General features: G+C 39.5%; 1 protein-coding gene across 1 annotated transcript; it reads left to right on the top strand.

Moving 5' to 3' along the window:
• Positions 1 to 1,928: 1,928 nt before the first annotated feature.
• Positions 1,929 to 17,454, top strand: tspan7 (tetraspanin 7). Its single transcript, XM_020652594.3, has 8 exons — positions 1,929 to 2,054; positions 9,455 to 9,643; positions 9,944 to 10,018; positions 10,116 to 10,211; positions 11,426 to 11,581; positions 11,824 to 11,907; positions 12,775 to 12,860; positions 14,781 to 17,454. The coding sequence occupies exons 1-7, from the start codon at positions 1,989 to 1,991 to the stop codon at positions 12,841 to 12,843; spliced, it is 735 nt and encodes a 244-aa protein (XP_020508250.1). The 5' UTR covers positions 1,929 to 1,988; the 3' UTR covers positions 12,844 to 12,860; positions 14,781 to 17,454.
• Positions 17,455 to 18,574: the final 1,120 nt, after the last annotated feature.

Raw genomic sequence — 18,574 nt, 5'->3', positions numbered from 1 at the left:
ATAGATTCCTGACAGTTTTCAGTCATTTAGAGATTTGCACTCAATCCCATCTTGCAGCACTGTGTTGCCACACTCTTATGATGCATTATTCGATCCAGAGGCTTTTTGCTGGCATCCCAATGGTCAACAACACTGTCTTTTAAAAGCGCCCAAACATTAATATTGGTTTGGAAATGAGGAATGATGAAATGGGTCTCTGAATGTTATGATAATTGTCTGGTGTTTAAAGCTCTCTTGAGCCCATTTGCGATACCTGTAGCGGAATTGAACACTGAAGAGTCAAAGTATGTGTTTAACACTGTTTAAAGGCACAATATAACCCGTAATCCCTCCATGCTTTAGATATGTAACTTTGAGGATTAAATCCGAGCTTCCTAGCTTTACATTCTAGCGGTGCCTTGTTTTACAACAAGCCCTCATTGGATATGGATCTCAAAAGATGAGTAAGATGGACATTGGGTTTTTAGTCAGTTTTTTGCTGAATCTGCTAAAAGATGGATGAGTCCTACTCTCTTGGCTTTAGTAATGAATTCTCTTAAGTACTTAGATCGATCTTTGATTGACATGTCCAAACTGGTGCTCAACAAGATGGATATAAAAACTAATGTGCAACTACTCTGTCTCAATCTGGGTCAATATTTTTGGTTTACTCTTTCCAAAAAGATTAAGCAGACCATTGGGGAGATCTTCCTGAGTATTATAAAGCTGAAGTGAAACAGGAGTTTTGATGCTGGAGGATGGTTTTCCACAAACTGGCAACATGATTTTTTCTTTGAAGCTTTGGCAAATTATTCATTTATCATGAATAAAGTAATTTAGTCCTACTTATAATCCATTTTTAAACACTGATATACCCAATGTTTTTATATTTTGTATCAGTAGTGTTGGCATTTGTAATTCCGATGAACAGATAATTAAGGTTATTCAGTTTCATTTAGTCATTCCATTTACTATACTGCAGTAAAATTTAAATATACTCAATTTGTGTATTTCCATGATCTGCTGCTTTATATGCCTCCTTCTACACCGCTACATATTAGAGGTGAGTATTGTTCTTTTTATTTCACAGATAGATTAATAACACATAACATTAAAAATGTATACATGTAAAGATAAGAAGCATGGACGATAAGAACTCTCCTTCAGCTGGGCGACATATTTGTAGCTCCACGTTGAAGTTATAATAATCATAGTACAGACGAAGCTTACCTTTCAGAATCAGAATCAGAATCAGAAATACTTTATTAATCCCAGAGGGAAATTCAGTCTTTACAGTTGCTCCAAAATACACAATATAGCAGTAGAAATATAGTAATAAAAATATTAATCAAATAGAATAGGAATGTAAGTAAGATTTAAATAATAGGTACAATAAATATTTACACGAATAAAAGTAAGGTGGAATATATACACACATTTTCAAGATTATTGCACTTTGTTATCATGGACATATTCATTATTATTATATTGCAGTTTTAAAAATGAGTTATGGTGGAGGTTACAGTTTTATTTTATTTTTTTTGTTCAGCAAAAAGGATAAAAGACTTTAAGACTTTAAACGAATATTTAAAAAATTTTTTATAGACTATTAGAAGACATCCTTTTACATGTGTATGCCCATAAAGCTCCAAATAAAAACACCACATACAAAGATTAGATCATGTGTAAATGAATGAGACAATGTTGCACACTAAGATTAACGTGGATAAGTGCATGTAGCCTATAGAGGGTGGAGAATTTCTATCTGACAGATATGACAATGAGAGTTATGTATTTTTGTGTTTATTTACTGTATACATTTCCCCTCACATTGAATGAATCGATGATAAATAATAGGCTAATGCCATTTATTATTGACTGTAACGTAAAGTGCGTTGCTCCAGTGACGCTGTGCGGCTGCATCGGCGCACGGTTGCAGCCCCCCCTCCTCCCCTCCTCCCCTCCCCTCCCCGTTATCACCACACAGAGGGTCTAACGCTCGCACCAGAATGGAGACTAAACCGGTCATCACCTGCCTTAAAACCCTCCTCATCGTTTACTCCTTCGTGTTTTGGGTATGTCGCATTTCAAATATCTCTCTTTTAAAAACCACACCGAAAGTGATTACAGTCCATCCCGACACCCCGCTGTGTGGTTTTTGTTTTTTTCTTTATTTCTGTAATGAAGGGGTGGACACACACCGCAAGCATCATCGACGGATTCATGCTGTTGTTTTAAATATACGACAATGATCTACACCGCTGGCTTATCGCTTTTAGAGTCTTTACCGTTTTTGAGATGTAAATTTCATGTTTTTCTGTTCTGTAAATTGCATTGCGGGTGCAACATATTGTGGCTGCGGGCAGGGCGTCAGTGTCGTGGCGGACACACACACACACACACACACACACACACACACAGCATCATGGTCGTTGTCAGTTAACACGGTGGCGGATGGTCACATCACCGTTTGATGAGACCGACGTTACGGGCCTCGTGTGTTTCATGAGGCCCCCCCCCGTTAAAGACCATTTTTCTTACCACATAGTGAGCATTTTGGGTTCTGTGCAGGGATTCTTAAAGGGACCTTGCACCCTCACTTCATTCTCCCATATAACAACAACAACAACATGCATCTGTGTCACAGGTCATAAACATAATGCATCGAGTATTAAAATGAGAAACATGTAACTTGATTCATTAAAAGTCCAATCAAATTTTAAACTAAAACTTTGCTTGTTTAAATCCACATTTCATTGCTTAATTTGTCTTATAGAGCAAGCAGGGCTGCAAATAATAGTTATACCTTTTAAAATCCACCAAGAGAGGATGAGCAGTCAATTCACACTGAATTTAGACTTTGCATTTTTGCTAATGACTTTAATAATTACTGGTCTGTCAACTTCTGTTAACTTCACTGGGAACACTAAGGCTATTTTTTTTTAATGCCATAAACTAATTGTAAGGTAATTACTTTAGTAAGTGTTGAGACCAATAACCTAAAATGTTGTTTAATATACAGAATTAGAATTAATGGGAGGGCTGCAACTAACTAATGTTTTCCCATTATTTGTCAGGCTGCCAACATTTTCTATTTTTTTTGTATAGAAAGACGTTGGAAAGTAAAATATATATTTGACCAACCAGCTGCCAGAAGTTCATGTTTTCAGTTAATGATAGACAACAAATCCTCTGACAGGTAAACATTTATGTGAATGACTTGTAGTAGTCTATTAACTCCCATTAAACCGTTCATTCCAGTGGGAACCTGTAGAACATGTTGAATGTGCCTTACAATTTCCAGGAAAAAATAAACCATATAATGTAATTACGATATAACAGTATACCAGTCAGCCATAAATAATGAACATGTTTAGTGAATGTTGAGATGAAAACCTTGATTGTACTGTAAAGTGTTGAATAAACAGCATTGTAACCTTAAGGCTACTACCAACAGTCATTTTCAAATGTTGATAAATCTGCCAAAGTTTCTCGGTTTTAGATCAGGAGATAATCAGGTAATACATTCTGAATGTCTATTTTTGTCTAATCAGAAGCCTGAAAACCAAATAAATTGCATTTGATCCATTCATGAATAGAAAGGAAGCAAATCCTCACATTGGAGCTCATTACCCATTAAGAGGTTGGGATTTTTGCGACTGACCTAAAAGATTACTCGCAGTAAAACTAACGTTCCTGTGGGAAAACTACAGAGAGGGATTCAAAGTTAATCATATCATTTAACTGAATTACCTTAAAACTGCTTTTATTACAGGTTATTATGACTTAAAATGTTTCACTTATGTTGAGTTTTACAAGACCTGAAGTTTCTTTTCCAGGCTGTTCAGCTCTGTACTTAAGATAGGACCAACGACCGGTTTATTTTAATCAATCCATCTGCCAAACATTGTACTGGCTTTTGAAAAAGTTGAACAACAAACAAAAAATCCCTACAACTTTCTAAAGCCTGAGATGATTTTTTACAAATGCCAGACCACCAGAGGGTTTCGTTTTTTTCTTATTTAAAAAAAACAACATATTGTCAATATTACTGCAGATGGGGCTCTGGTTTAGCTCAGTTGATAGAGCAGGCGCCCCATAGGCTATATTCCTCAATGTATGATATATGTCTTTCCCACATTTCCAGTCTATCTTCAGCTGTCTTATCAATAAAAGCAAAAATGCAGAAAGAAAAGATAACTGTAGATGTTTCAGATATTTTGTTGACAAAGGAAAAAAAGAGTTAATGAACATTAAAACATCATTTTTGGTGCAAAGTTTAAAAATGACAGCTCCACATCCACATTTGTACTAAGACCGTTTCCTAGAGTTTGCAAATCCTAAATAAGACTAAACTGGTCAATCAAATGTCTGGCATATTTAAAAGTCTGCTTCGATATTTATTAATTAAAAGCTACACTTACAATGCTAAGCAAAAAGCATTAAACAACTCTCACTCAAAGAATAGATTCTGCCAATATTAGAATTCTCATTGAGGCACTTTGTCTCTGTAAGCCTCCTCAGGAAGTAAAGGAGCAGATCACTCAGAAAGAATTATAAATCACTTTGAGACAAGCTTGGGAAATGGAATAACGTCTCTTATTCTGCTTGGTTTTCACTGATATGCCTTTGTTTGCCCTTCGATTACCAGCTGAGTCTTGAAATATAATCTAGCATCTGTTCAGGTAACTATAAATCAACAAAGGCCAACAAATGTCAAAATAGTGGACAAGCAATTTTGATGAACTTTGACCGTAAGTCTCAACTGTAATCACTGGTTAAGGCTCATTCCTTTTAGAGTCTTGAGCAGCCAGATATAGTCACAGTGCAATAATCTAATCAGAACACGTGGAACAGATTTATCTGTCAAGAATGTTGTTTAGGACCTGAGGAATACTTTATCTTCTTCCTCCTCAACATTCATTCCAGTCTGGAGGAAATGAAAAGAGAGCCACTTGACTTCTGCAAAAACCAGAAGTAACCCCCTAAGACTGAGGAAAGAAAATTGCAGAACCAACAATCAGCAGTTCAGCTCAGTGTCCATGAGCAGGCATGCGAGGTGTTCTAGATATGAAGTTTTATATTTAGTCAGGATTGGACTGTCTGTCTCTCAGGGCTCCCTTTACATCGACAGCGTCAGGTTTCAGGCGTGCAAAGTGCAGGGGTGTCTCACAGCTCGCCGTGTGAACCTCCTCAACCCTGAGGCCCGAAGCACGCAGAGGTTCACACTTTGTACAGAGTTCCAAAGAGAGGGAGAGCTGCCTCAATGTCAGGGGTCGGATTCACTGTCATCAGCTTGTCCTGCCAGATAATGTCTCAAGTGTGAATAGCTGTGTGGCAATACTTTTCATTCGTACACACACAGAACAGATAAATGCAGAGCAGGTGGTGAAGTCGGCGTGGTGTCCTCGCGAGCATATTTTGTCATCGCACCTTCTGTTTCTTTATTAGGGCCGGCGGGGGGGACATGGGGGGGGGGGGATGGAGTGACCTGTTTTCAACTCTGCGCTGTTACCAGGGTGGCATTGAATTTCAAACAAAACGTGCAGGAGGCAGGGGGGGGCTGCTTGGCTCCAGGGAAGGAGGAGAAAAGAGGGAGCAGTCTGAAGCTGTTTGGCATTCATCAACAGACATGGAAGTCTAGATGACTTGCCCACCCCCCCACCCGCTTCTTGGACTTGATTTCCCTGTTGACTTGAAAATGAGCACTTTAGCATTGACAATATTTCTCCCTTATTTGTATGCGAGCGCTGCTCTTAGAGGTCCAGACATTTTGCTGCCGAAAAAATGTAGGCCGTAAACAGTGAGGACATCGTCATCTAGAGGGCTGTTCTCTGACACGACAGCCTGCTGCTGCAGTAAGAATCGCTGGTAATAGAAACATTGGAAAGTCATTACTGACGAATGTGACGATCAGCCAGCGGTCCTTGAGCTGAGCCAGACAGCGGCTGAAGAGGAGGGACGTAAGAGCTGCGATGATTCGAGTACACTGATGGAAAATGAATTCTAACTGTTTTAAAAACAGAATGAGCTGTTTTATTTATTTTGTGGGCAAAATGCCAAACATGTCCAGGTGTCAGCTTCTCAAATGTGAGGGTTTGAAGATGATCACAGATGGCGGTAAACAGAATATCATTGGTTTTCAGACTGTCGGCTTGTCAAAACGAGACACTTGGAGATTCTGTTTTGGGCTGCAGAAAATTAAAAAGAAAATAATCGTTGATTGTAAGCCCAACACTAAGAGACATTAAAGGCTTTATATGCTATTTTTTGATCCAGCAGATGTCGCCCTTGAGCACCAGCATGAAACCAAAACAACTCGCGCTGCATTGTTGTGTTAGCATGCTAATGCTAGCGATCTTTATTATGCTCGTATCGTCACACTGCATGTAAATTTACCTGAAATGAGCGTGATCTAGAAACACAGTTAAGCAGTGAGTACAGTATGTTATTCTTCTTTTCTCTAGTCCCTCAATTAAACAACTTTTATACACGAGGGGAGGAGTCAGCCGGCCGTCACGACGATGTAAACAAAGTGAAGATAGGACTCTGAAAACTCTGAAAGCATCACAGACAGTGGGACTCGGGTGTTACACCCATTGTAGACAGTCATGACTCATAGAGTTATTTTTAGAGGATATACTTGATTTATTTTTACATTTAAGTGTGAAAAATCGCATATGAAGCCTTTAAATTGGGTATAGGTTAATATGAACTATGAAACAATATAGATTGATCAACTACTAAAGACTATAATGTATCATTTATGCCTCAGTTCATTCATTTAATTATCTGTGCAGAAGGTTCAAGCTTCAAAATCCGGCGCTGAAATATGAAAGCAATCAGAAGTGCTAAAAACTGCAGTTCCTTTGAGTGCCACTTGAGGCTGGCTCAAAAGTAAGACAATCACTTTCGACCCTTAGGCCCCGTGTCCGCCTAGCGTTTTTTTTCTGAGCACCAGTGGGTTTTTTTTCTACAATTGTTTTCAATTCGGAGAGAGCGTTTGCAACAGAAAGCGACCACCTGGAGAAGAAGCGCAGCGCTCAGCATCTTTTGGACTGTTGGGAAAAAAATTAGAGCCTAGTAGCAGCTTTAACCTGCAGAAATATGTTATTTCATAATACAGCTGTATCTCATGCTTTCTCCCAGAGCTGTCATTCAGTGTGTTTCAGTGTGTGTGTGTGTGTGTGTGTGTGTGTCTTCTCTTCCTGTAACCCTTCTTATCATCTCACCCTCCGTGTCCTTGTGCATCATCGTGTTTATGTAAATTCATGCGTGGATGTTTGCATAAGACAAGATCAAGTTCAGGCATTTCTTCTTTTTTTTAGATTTACTTCTAGAGGCGGAAATCAGACGGAGAGAGAGTGGGGAAAGACATGCGGGGAAGGAGCCACAGGTCGGATATGAACCCGGGCCACCCGCTTAAAAGCCTTAGTACATTGGGGGTGCGCCGTAACCACTTGCCCGCCAGTGCCCCAAGTTCACACATTTCAAACCGTAGCTGTTGTGAACATCTTCAAACTGCTCTCGCTATGTTGAATCCAAAAGGGACTAATATCTTTAGCTGCAACAAGTGGCGTCTGGTACAATGTTCTTCGGGGTCGGCACAATTTCTTACAGGTTGAACGGGACGTCCTAGTTTGTTAGCTTGATGCTAAAACATACTGAAAAAATAAACAGAATAAGCATCACAATGATTCTATCTTAGGAAATTGTCTATTTTACTTAACATACTTAAAAAAAAACATCAATATATGCACTTGTAATCACAGGCATAATTCCTAAACTCTGCAGAGACTAGCTTAAAAAACTGCTGACTCATGCTAGTCTGGTCCGCTGCTCTGATCTTCTGATCCAGTGACTCGGCGTGACTCGCTCTTTATGCCTCAGCTCGTGGGATGTTTCCCTCTGCTGCTTACTTTTTGGGTGGTGGTTTGTAATGAATTCAGGAATGTATTTTTCCTGCGCTCCTCTAATTATTTGACCTTTTTTATCCAAATACAATATTCTGCACAAATCTAGCTCATTTTAGTATTATTACTCAAAATGATTTCAGCTATTTTAACAAATATTTTTTTTAATTTCCTGTAACCTTTAATAACTTTAGCTAACTGTTTCAGTCATTACTTTTAGTTTTAGTTTTAGACAACGATTTGAACAGTTAAGTCCAATAATTTTACTTTATTATATTAACACTTATCCATACACACTGCCAGCTTGCTTTTGAACATGCAGTGTTTCCACTTCCATTATATTACCGGGGCGTCAAGTAATTTGTTTTATTTTTTTTTAGATTTATTTTTGGGCTTTTGTGCCTTTATTGTAGAGATAGGACAGTGGATAGAGTCAGAAATCAGGGAAAGAAGTCATTTAAGGATACCTTTCCGATAGAACAGGACAGCTGTCATTAAAAGTAACACATGATCACCAAGATTCCTTCAAGTGTTTGTGTCGGCGTCCGTCTGCCACCCTCCCCCAAAAGCTGTAAACCTAGGGGAAACACTGACATGTAAATATCACGTTTTTGCCCCTTTAAAACCAGAACAAAGTGCTGATATAAAATATAAATCAATTCTCTTTTTTCCTGTAAACCACGGTCAGGTTTTTTCTATAGCACTACAGTATTATAATATTGTTGCCTGTTTATGGATGGTTTACGTTAGCTAGCTGATCACTTAATTATCTTTCCCCGGGCGAGTCTGCATCATCCATAAGTCCAACACGCCTTCTCTTTAAATGCTTAGTAGTCTTATGATGCTGGTGACTAATAACTAAGGGAGGGAACCTAGCAGTCATATTGGCAAATTTTCCACTGTAAGTGAGATTATTGGTGTCTGCAGTTCGAGAGGTTCTAGGGTGCACAGAGACATCTTGTACAGGCCTGTGCTGTCTCTAAGCAGAGAGCCTGGCAGCAGGCCTGCGAGCCGGCTCCTCTTGGAAGGAAACGGGGCAGTATGATGACTTGGCCCTCGCTAGAGTCAGATCATCAGCAGCCGTTCCACTCCCCGTTCTCTTTCCAACGCCAGCAAGACATACCCAGCTGAGACACACGCCGCTTCAGCTGCCTAGTACAACACGCTCTTTTATCCACAGCCTTCATTTGAAATGCTAAAAGAGGCGCAACAGGAGGAAGCGTCTCGCCTCGGATCAAAGAGCTTCTTTGACGTGGCCTCGTTCCTTTTCCGTTTGAGTATGACTGAGTGCAGTCATATTCATAAAGCAGGTGATCGTAATCCTGCACTCACAGATAAATGTGTGTCTTCTGTCTAGCGTCTCCTACCCCTCACTCTAATTGCTCTCCTTTCTTGTTCCACCTTGATCCTCATTTCTCCTCCTCCCCCCTTTGCAACACTGCTCACACACGGCTTTTGTAATATTGCAGCAGTGCACAGATAAAGGCCCCGTTCCATGCTTTCATTCTGTTTCCTGTGCTCTCTCTCTGTTGCATGCACCTATCCAACAACTCGTCCTGTAGATAACAGGAGCCATCCTGCTGGCAGTGGGAGTATGGGGGAAGTTGATGCTAGGCCCTTACATCTCTCTGATCGCCGACAACTCCACCAATGCTCCGTACGTCCTCATTGGCACCGGGACCGTCATCATCGTTTTTGGCCTGTTTGGATGCTTCGCCACCTGCAGAGGAAGCCCATGGATGCTGAAGCTGGTGAGATGCCGCAAGAAGGGAAAGGGCGGGGTGTATTGTTGCAGGGAGCGCTAAGAGTGTGTCGGATGTTTCATAATTAGCCTCAGGTCACATGATAAAGGGAATAATGGTTGACTTTATATCCTGTGGAGAGGGATCAGAAATCCAATAAATGCTGAGGGGCACTTTGTTCTGTTAATGGTGGTCAAGTAGGTGTGTTGGAGTATGGGTGTATGCGTGTGTGAGTGTGCAGGCATAGGCCAGTGATTCACAACAAAGATTTTCATACAAAACCATGCACTTCTTCCTCTCTCCCTGTAGTATGCCATGTTTCTGTCGCTGGTCTTCCTCGCTGAGCTCGTGGCTGGAATCTCTGGATTTGTGTTTCGTCATGAGGTCGGCGTGCAGATCAAATATTTGTAAATCTCACATCAGAACTGTGTGAATCCCCCTTTATGCTGTTAACTCGGTTGTTTGTGTTTGCACGCTGCAGATAAAGGGAACCTTTCACAGGACGTACACTGATGCAGTCTTGAACTACAATGCTGAGGATGAGGCGAGCCGTGCTGTTGATAACATCCAGCACAGGGTAAGTCCCCTTCATTTGATCTCCCAAAACATCAGCAGCACACACGCAAAAAAAAAAAAACCTTACCTTTACATAAAAAAAAGTGTTTCCTGTGTAGCTGGAGCCTGATTTTGCTAATTTCTCTTGGCTATAGAGCTCTATTGATGCAAAAACTGTTAAAAACCCACTAATGATCTACACTTAAATTCTGAGCTGACATTTTCCTTTATTAGAATAAACAAGGACATAGTTATTTATTTTGAGTCATTCTAACTCACACACCAATAAAGCTCACTTTTACACAAAATATGTTTGAACCATGGCTGAAAGAAGTCCAGAATAAACACACTTTATGCTCCTGTAGGACGAGTGTTCTAGCTGTTAAATGAACTTATTGACCAATCAAAAAGAAAAGAATTTGTGTCTTATTTAAAGGAACAATGTGGGATATTTTACACATACTTAAATATAGCAGAAATCAAGTATGTCCTGTGTAAATATCTCTTTGAGTCATGACTGTCTACAATGAGAGAGAAGCACGAGTCCCTCTGGCTGTCTTGTTGTCGGAGCCATGTTTACATCATGTTTACACCGACGGGACGGCCGACTCCTTTCCTTGCATGTAAAAGCTGTTTAAGACAAGGAATAGAGGAAAAAAAGAAAACAAAGCCTGTGCTGACACATCAATGCAGGCCACAGGCGATTGCAGCTCCAGCCAAGGACAAGTTTGTGAATGCGAGTGCAGAGGGGTTGGAGGTCCGTCTCTGGAGGAGAGCGTAGGCTTTAGTATGAGTTGTCACCAAACTGCAGCTTGTTTTGGTTTCATGCTAGAGCTCAAGGGCAACATTTCCTGGATTAAAAAGTTGCGCATCCATCCTTAAAGATTTACTCTATCAATCAATCTTTTTTTGTGTAGCGCCAATTCATAACAAAATTTATCTCGAGACGCTTTACAAACGAGCAGGTAAAAGACCTTACTCGCCACTTTATTACAGAGACCCAGCGTTAATCCATCATGAGCACAGCACCAAGCAACATTTAGCAAAGTTACAGTGGCAAGAAAAAACTTCCTTTAAGAACTTTAGAACCAGTATGGGCTGAGCACAAGAGACGAGGTCCAGAAAAACAAACCATTCAGATCTGTTTGTCTTGGTCTTCGATGAGATTTGTTGACAGTAGTAAAAGTATATAATACCATCCTTATGTTTGAATCCTCTTCTGTTTGTTATTTCTAGCTGCGCTGCTGTGGAGTGTATAACTACACCAGCTGGCTCGGCAGTGTGTATTACCCATCTAACGGCATTCCTGCCAGCTGCTGCTTCAACTCCTCTGACTGCAACTTAGACGACCTCCGCAATTCCACTGTAGCTCCGAGCAAAGTCTACCACCAGGTCAGTGTCTGATTATGTTCTATCACTTCATGTTTGTCTGCTTTTAAAACGTCTTTGTTCTTTTCCTGACTATCTCACCAATCTGAAGATTACAGGTCCTCATTCACCTCTTTAAACCCTCCCCCTCTTCTTTACACTAACTGCTGCCTCAGATCATCTCCCAGATATCCATTTTGCCTCTAATTTGCAATTATAATCTGCCCCTGTCCCCTCTGCGGACTAACCTGCCCCCTGTGTTTCAGGGCTGTTATGAACTGGTCACTTCGTTCATGGAAACCAACATGGCTATTATCGCCGGAGTGACGTTTGGGATCGCCTTCTCTCAGGTAAGGGTTGAACAAGGTCAATGTTTTGTTAGTGAATGTGTGCAAATAAAAGCTGGCACAATTAGCATGAGCATTAACTCACGTCATATTTAATTTAAATGATCATATACGCACGCTTTCTAATGTAAATACTGTAAAAACTACCTCATGTTTACTTCAGCATCTTTGCACTACTCACCACATCTTATATTATCCTATTTAGCCTTGTACACATTAGTCTTTGCTTATTTGTTTATTTTTGTGTTTATTGTTGATATTTAATGTTATACCTTTGTACAAAGAGAGCACAGTTTACCAAAGTAAAATTCCTCGTGTGTTTAATTTAAGCATGCCTGGCCAACAAAGCTGTTTCTGATTCTGATTCTGATTCTGATTCTGATTCCAAAGGTTTTGTAAGCTAGTTGGATGTTATGTTAGTCAGGATTTGTTAAATGCTGACATTCATTAACGTGTCTTGAATGTTGACACCTGATGAGATATCTAAAATGTTGTTTTACAGGTGTTAATAATAAAATAAGTTTGAATCCCGTTTGGCTGTGAATGCTGGCTCACTGACACTCTGTCATGGCTTACTGAGACATCTGAACAGAACTGAACCGTTGTGTTATTGGTAGCATCTGTGTCTTTACCTCTATTACATTTAAAATGTTCTGAATCTGTTTGCAACTCAACTCTTTCTTCTTCATTTGGATTTCATTCACATAACACTGCCAGAGGATGTAAGGACATATCAGTATCACCATGATGGCTACAACAGGGATTCACTGAAATGAATCTTAAACTTGTTCAAACGTTTTCTTCTCTTTCTACAAGTATGTTTGAACCCCAAAACACAAAATAAGCCAGAGCTCTCTGTTTGCCTTACAGCTGATTGGCATGTTGCTGGCGTGCTGTCTGTCCAGGATCATCACAGCCAATCAGTATGAGATGGTGTAGCTGATGGGACATGGCAGGTGAGGGATGTGTACACAGAGCCACACACATCAAGACTCTAATTACTTTAATTAAGTGTTTGTGTATTTTAAGATGTGTAGGTCCTGATAACAAACCCACTGCTTTTCCACTCAGCTTTTAAGTGTTTTAACAATTTTAAGCACAGACAAGAAATCCTCTCATTATTTCCCCCTACGAGTTAGGCCCAGTGTCTACCTAGCATTTTTTCCGGGCCGAAAAGCGCCGACTGTGCACTCTAGTGCTTGCATGAAGCGTTTGAGCACTGAGAATTAAAGCGTTGCTCGTTCATTCTGTCTCTATGACAACAGTCTGTTGAGAAGGGCTGCTTTATGACCGACACTGCTCTGTTGCTTTTTACTGGATGGTTTATTTTTTTGAGATCGTTTTTACAACAGCAGACATGGAGCACAAAGGACGTGAGTACCAGACAGAATCAGACAAAATCCATAGGTGGCAAAACTACGGGGAATATCAAACATTTTGAGAAGAGCTCCAGTGAAATGTTAAAAGATCTTCAAGCAGCTGCAAAAACAAAAAAAAAAACAATTGTAAAAACATGCTGGCGCTAAGAGAAAAAAAAAAGCTAGGTGCACACAGGGCCTTAGTTAAGAACAAAACAAGCTAAAGGAGAGTACATATTGTACCTCAATTCAACAGTTTGCCAAAAAACACAACTCTAAACAAATACAAATGTTAATACTTGTTACATGGATGTGTGAACTGGCAACTGTTCTGCCCGTTTCAGAAAGCAGGCTTCGTGCAAAGCCAGAGTCTGTGAACCCTGAAATGAGGGTTTTCCGTTTCATAATAGGAGGAAACCTGAGAAGGGGGGGGGGGGGGTAACTCAAGCCCGTTCCAGAAAGAGAGGTAACCTAAGCTCTGAGTCTGTTACTATGGTAACTGAGTCTGTGAACCTTAACTGGTTTTGAACCCCGAGTTTCTCTCCAGCTCCTCCCTCTTACAGAGCCGTCATACCGTCACTCTTTCATTCAGTTGGTATCACGTGCGTGTTAGTGGAGACTCCCCGTTTGTCTGTATAAAAATCCAGGTTGTTTTTATAGCCTATAAAACCTCCTTTTTTTTTGTTGAATGTGGCGTGGCCTCTAGTCTAGATGAATGGGGCTGCATCAGGAGATGTTAATTTAATTAGGACTAATAAATGAACTTAACAGGAAATAGATGAGAGAGGGTATTTATGTGTGTGAAACCAGCATCATGTTGGGGATAAAGCAATAATAGACACTCAGTGAAATATAGTTTATTTAATATGTCAAATGTGATTAAAGTAAGTTACCACCATGAGTCTAGTTTGCTCTTAAATTTTTATTTCCAGCTGCTTCCAAGTCCAACTTTTCTCCGACTGGAGTTCACCTAAATTAAAATAAATTTAGGATCAACACCATTCCACCAGATTTGACCTGAGATTGTGTGATTTAAATACTAAATAAATAGAGTACATTCACACTTAAGTATTGACTTTTTTTAGTGTATGTTTAAACTCGTTGCATGTCCACATGAGGATTTTTAATTCAAGAGGGTTAAAGTGCGAGGAACTATTTTTTGTCACCTGTTGCCATGGTGAATTGTAGGATCAGGCCTCCACTAATTTTGCCTTTTTATAGTCGTGGAGCATACGCTGAACCCCGAGTGAACCTACTCAGAGTTTATTGAATGAACTAAAATCGTCTGTTCTCAAAACTGGAAACCCTAACCCCCTAACTCTAACCCACATGAGGATTAATCAACTCAGAGGTCAGTTAGCCTGAGCGTTTACTCAACCTACTTTCTGAAACGGGCCTCAGGTGATAGTACTTCAATGTTTTGTCTCATTTTGTTCTACTGCCTCCAAGTGGCCCAAAATCATGGCTACATGTGCAATTTATACACAATTAACTATGTTTCCTTGTGTTATATTTCAGGGAGATGCAGAGAAGAAGAGACGAGGAGCCTCGACACATGACAAGAGTAAATTCCTGAAACTCCCATCACGTATCTGAATTAGAGTTCACCTCCTGCGTCTCTCTGCCCGATCTTCATGTAAAATCTTGTTGTATCTTATTGTAAAGCACCATTCCTTGACTCACTGCTGTTGCATCAAAGCGTTCAACACACCACATCCCACTGCTGCTTGATGTAGAAGTTGCTCATTAGCACATATCTTAGACCTAAAAACAGGCCGGTAAACTACAGTCGTCAGTGGTGATGGTCTCAGATAGGGTGCAGCTTGACTTCTTTAGTTTGTTACAGCATGTTTCATCAAGCGTCATAAGAGGAACACTGCACTTCTTTGTACAGAATGACACAACTAACGCTTGGAAGTGCTTTAAAAATAGTTTAGTTTTGCATTTGACTTTGCTATTGCTTATCATTGTATATTATTAATATGGTTGTGACATGCACACTGATTATGCGTTCTGTGGATGATCATTTTACATTTATATGAAAACAAAGAAAAGAAGTGTTGGAATCAATCGAGACTTTTTAAACTTAAGACAAAGCCTGATATTTTTTTGACTTGATGTACCTCGATTCTTTATTTGCGAGAAAGAAATCTGATAATCTTGCAAACGAAACAAACAAAAGTAGCTGGTGAACAAATCTGTCATCAAATTCAACTTGAAGAATCGTCATGAAGAAACTACCAATCAAAGCCGTTAGAGCATGTTAGAGCGGGGGTGATAGGAAAGTAGACTTGGCATCATTTTGTCATCAAAAGGCCGAGTTCTGCCAGTGAGTCCCTGACCATGCAACATTTTAAAGCTAATATTCTACAGATGGGCCCTCAAGATTACCACTCTGTTACCTAAAGGTGGGTCAAAGGGTCACATCCTGGTCAGAAATCAGTTTCTATTGGTCAATATCACTAGTAGTCTCCTCAAAGTTCAGTAAACTGTGAGCATGAGCACTTTTTAAATTTTCTTCCTCAAAGCTTTTCAAGCATGATAGATTTTTCATCTTAACTAAATGATTTTGGAATTAAATTTTGCGGTTTTAAAATGAAGTTGTGAGCCGCCAATCGGGCCTTTCACGTTTCATTTTCTCATAGGTTCATGTGCTTCAAACGAAGTTCTTAAACGTATCAGCTCAACATGTCTAACGGCAAAGTTTAAAGTTGTTTGCAACAGCGAGGGTTAGATCCTAGCAGTTGTCCACTCTCCTACTTTGTGTCCTCAAACTTCTTCATCGTATTTCACTCAGCGGACGAATGAAAAGTGGCAAAGAAATAATCAAAGACTGAAAACTAAAGACTAAAGAGGGTGAAAGTTTAAAAATCCTGCCAACTTTCACACCTTTCACTAACGTATGCCTGAAGTGTGGCCTTAATTATCAAGTTGTATCACGTTTTGAGAAGTTACAAAAACTGTCCAGCCAAGCCCTGGAATTTGAACATTGGCAAAGTTTATACAAAGTGGAGGGAAAAAAAGAGTTCAGGACACAACTTGAAGATCAAACATGCACTTAGTTTGAGGCATATTGTTACATTAAAAAATGTCATAAATCTTGTGTTACCTCTAAAAAATGCACTAAATTCTAAAATGTAAACATTTAGCTTTGAAGAGCCCGTTAACAGCAGATGAAAATGTTTGTTTTTTTTGCCAACATCTGCAGGTTGAAGTTGTTACAGTGATATAGTGTTGTAGCTGACGTCACTTACCTGTGAATACAGGCGAAACAAAACAAGGATTTGATGTGTAATTTTCCCCCCAGAAGAGGTCAGTGAAACAGATTTTCAGCCTGTCAGGGTCGTATCAAATCAAGACGATTATGAATTGTTTTCTTCTGGTGGAAAAAATGCAAAAAGCGGTTTGTACAGTGAGAGATCTGAACAGTGTTCATCTAGTATTTACAGTATTCTACGTATGTAATCACCATGTCATCATCATCATCATCATCATCATCATCTGTAGATATTTATTGGAAATGTAATTTTTATGATGTAATGTTTCTCAGTCTAATATGCTAATGAGTAGAAAATGTTGTGTCACCGTTTTGATTCTGCACTCTGTGCTGTTATAATCTGTATTCGTTTGATAGTTTGTAGAAAAAAAACCTCGCACTGAAAAAAGAATTGTGGCTACTGTTTTAGTTAGAGTGTAAACATGAAACTTGTAGCTGTTTAAATTTGGCTGAATATTTATTATGGTTTTGTTTGGCATTACGTTTACAGTTTCACTAAGTGATTTTGATCTCTTCTCTCAGTGTGCGTGTGTGAATGTCTTTATTTGATTACGTCCTTAACCTGGAGTGTTAGTCTCGCCGTGATAAGGTGTGTGAGTGTGTACGAGAGAGAGAGAGAGTCTCATTTTTTTGATCCTGTTGTTTTCAGTTTCCGGTCAGTATTCTGTTGTGGCTGCTCAAATTGCTTTTTAAAGCTGTACATTTATTTGGTGAATGTATGTTTTTTTCCAACACTCTTCTATAACTTCTTTTTTTCCCCTCTTCCCTGAACTGATATTGTTCTGTAATTTACTAAATTGTAATATCATCCAGCTTACACATGGGGTCGCCAGACTCAAACTGTTTCACCCTGCTGTCTACTGTTGACTAAGTCACCATCAGTGGTCTTATTATCAATAAATATGAAGAATAACATTTGTTTTTGTTTGGTGGTTATTTTTCTTATTTCAGTAGAATTAATCAAGTTTGTTGCATGTACTAAAAGCTCTATAAGAGTAATGGCTTTCCTTTTGATCACTTTAAGACCACTTCTGAAGTTTGACCTCAACAAGACTGTAATGCAAAGAGTCTGTTTATTAGTAATAATAATAATAATACTTATATTTGTATAGGACTTCTAAAACAAGTTACAAAAAAGAAAGAATGAAAGAATATAACTAATAAAACCAAAAAAAAATCAGTAAAAAGCAAGTCTAGAATTGAAGTGACTTAAAAGAAGACCATGTGTTAGCTTCCCTGATCTCCTGCGGCAGGTCATTCCACAATTTAGGGCCCTGACTCCCCGAGCAGAAAAAGGCTTGGTGACCTTTAGTTTTTGGGTTAGTCCGAGGAATAGTAAGTAATGACCCACCTGAAGATCTCCAGTTGCACGGTGGACTCGTAGGTCATCAGGAGGTAAGCAATGTGATCTGTTGCTGACCCTCTACAAGTCTCAAAAGTTGTTCTTTAATGGACTGGGTTGTGTTAGTGTAACAAGCACACTGTCGAGCTTTATTTATCAGCAGCAGAGCGATCAATAGTCTGGCCTTGTCTCGAGGAATGAACTGGAAGTGTTGTATGTGAGCTGTCAGTTAATAGATGAAATTAATGCACCAGCATCAGATGCAGTCAGTTTCCTGCTGGAGGGTATGGCTCATTTCTGTGCAATCTGTTACAAAACATATCATGAATTTGTCATTAATCTCTACAGACTTTTTCAATTTGGAGTCAAAGGAGTGTTAGGACTTTGTGTCCTAAAACGAGTCTAAACTCTTAAATGATAAAAATCCTTCCAACACGTGAGAAGACATCCTCTAACTCGATGGTTCTCAACTAGTCCAGCCTCAGGACCCACCGCTAACTCCTTCTTGAAAAATCGCGACCCAAATGTCTGGTATTATTCAACCAATCAGCTTATTTAATTAAGAATTGTGACGTTTGGACCTCAGACGATACAAACGTGACAGAACAACGTTGAAAGAAAAAGAAAATGGAACAAAACAAACATGCATCCCATTAATCCAGCCATCCATATATACCCAATAATTCTATTTTT

The sequence above is a fragment of the Labrus bergylta genome, chromosome 13 (assembly GCF_963930695.1).
Source record: "Labrus bergylta chromosome 13, fLabBer1.1, whole genome shotgun sequence".
NCBI classification, from domain to species: domain Eukaryota; kingdom Metazoa; phylum Chordata; class Actinopteri; order Labriformes; family Labridae; genus Labrus; species Labrus bergylta.
Note: the sequence above shows the minus strand (reverse complement) of the source record. Positions and strands in the feature narration are given on the sequence as shown.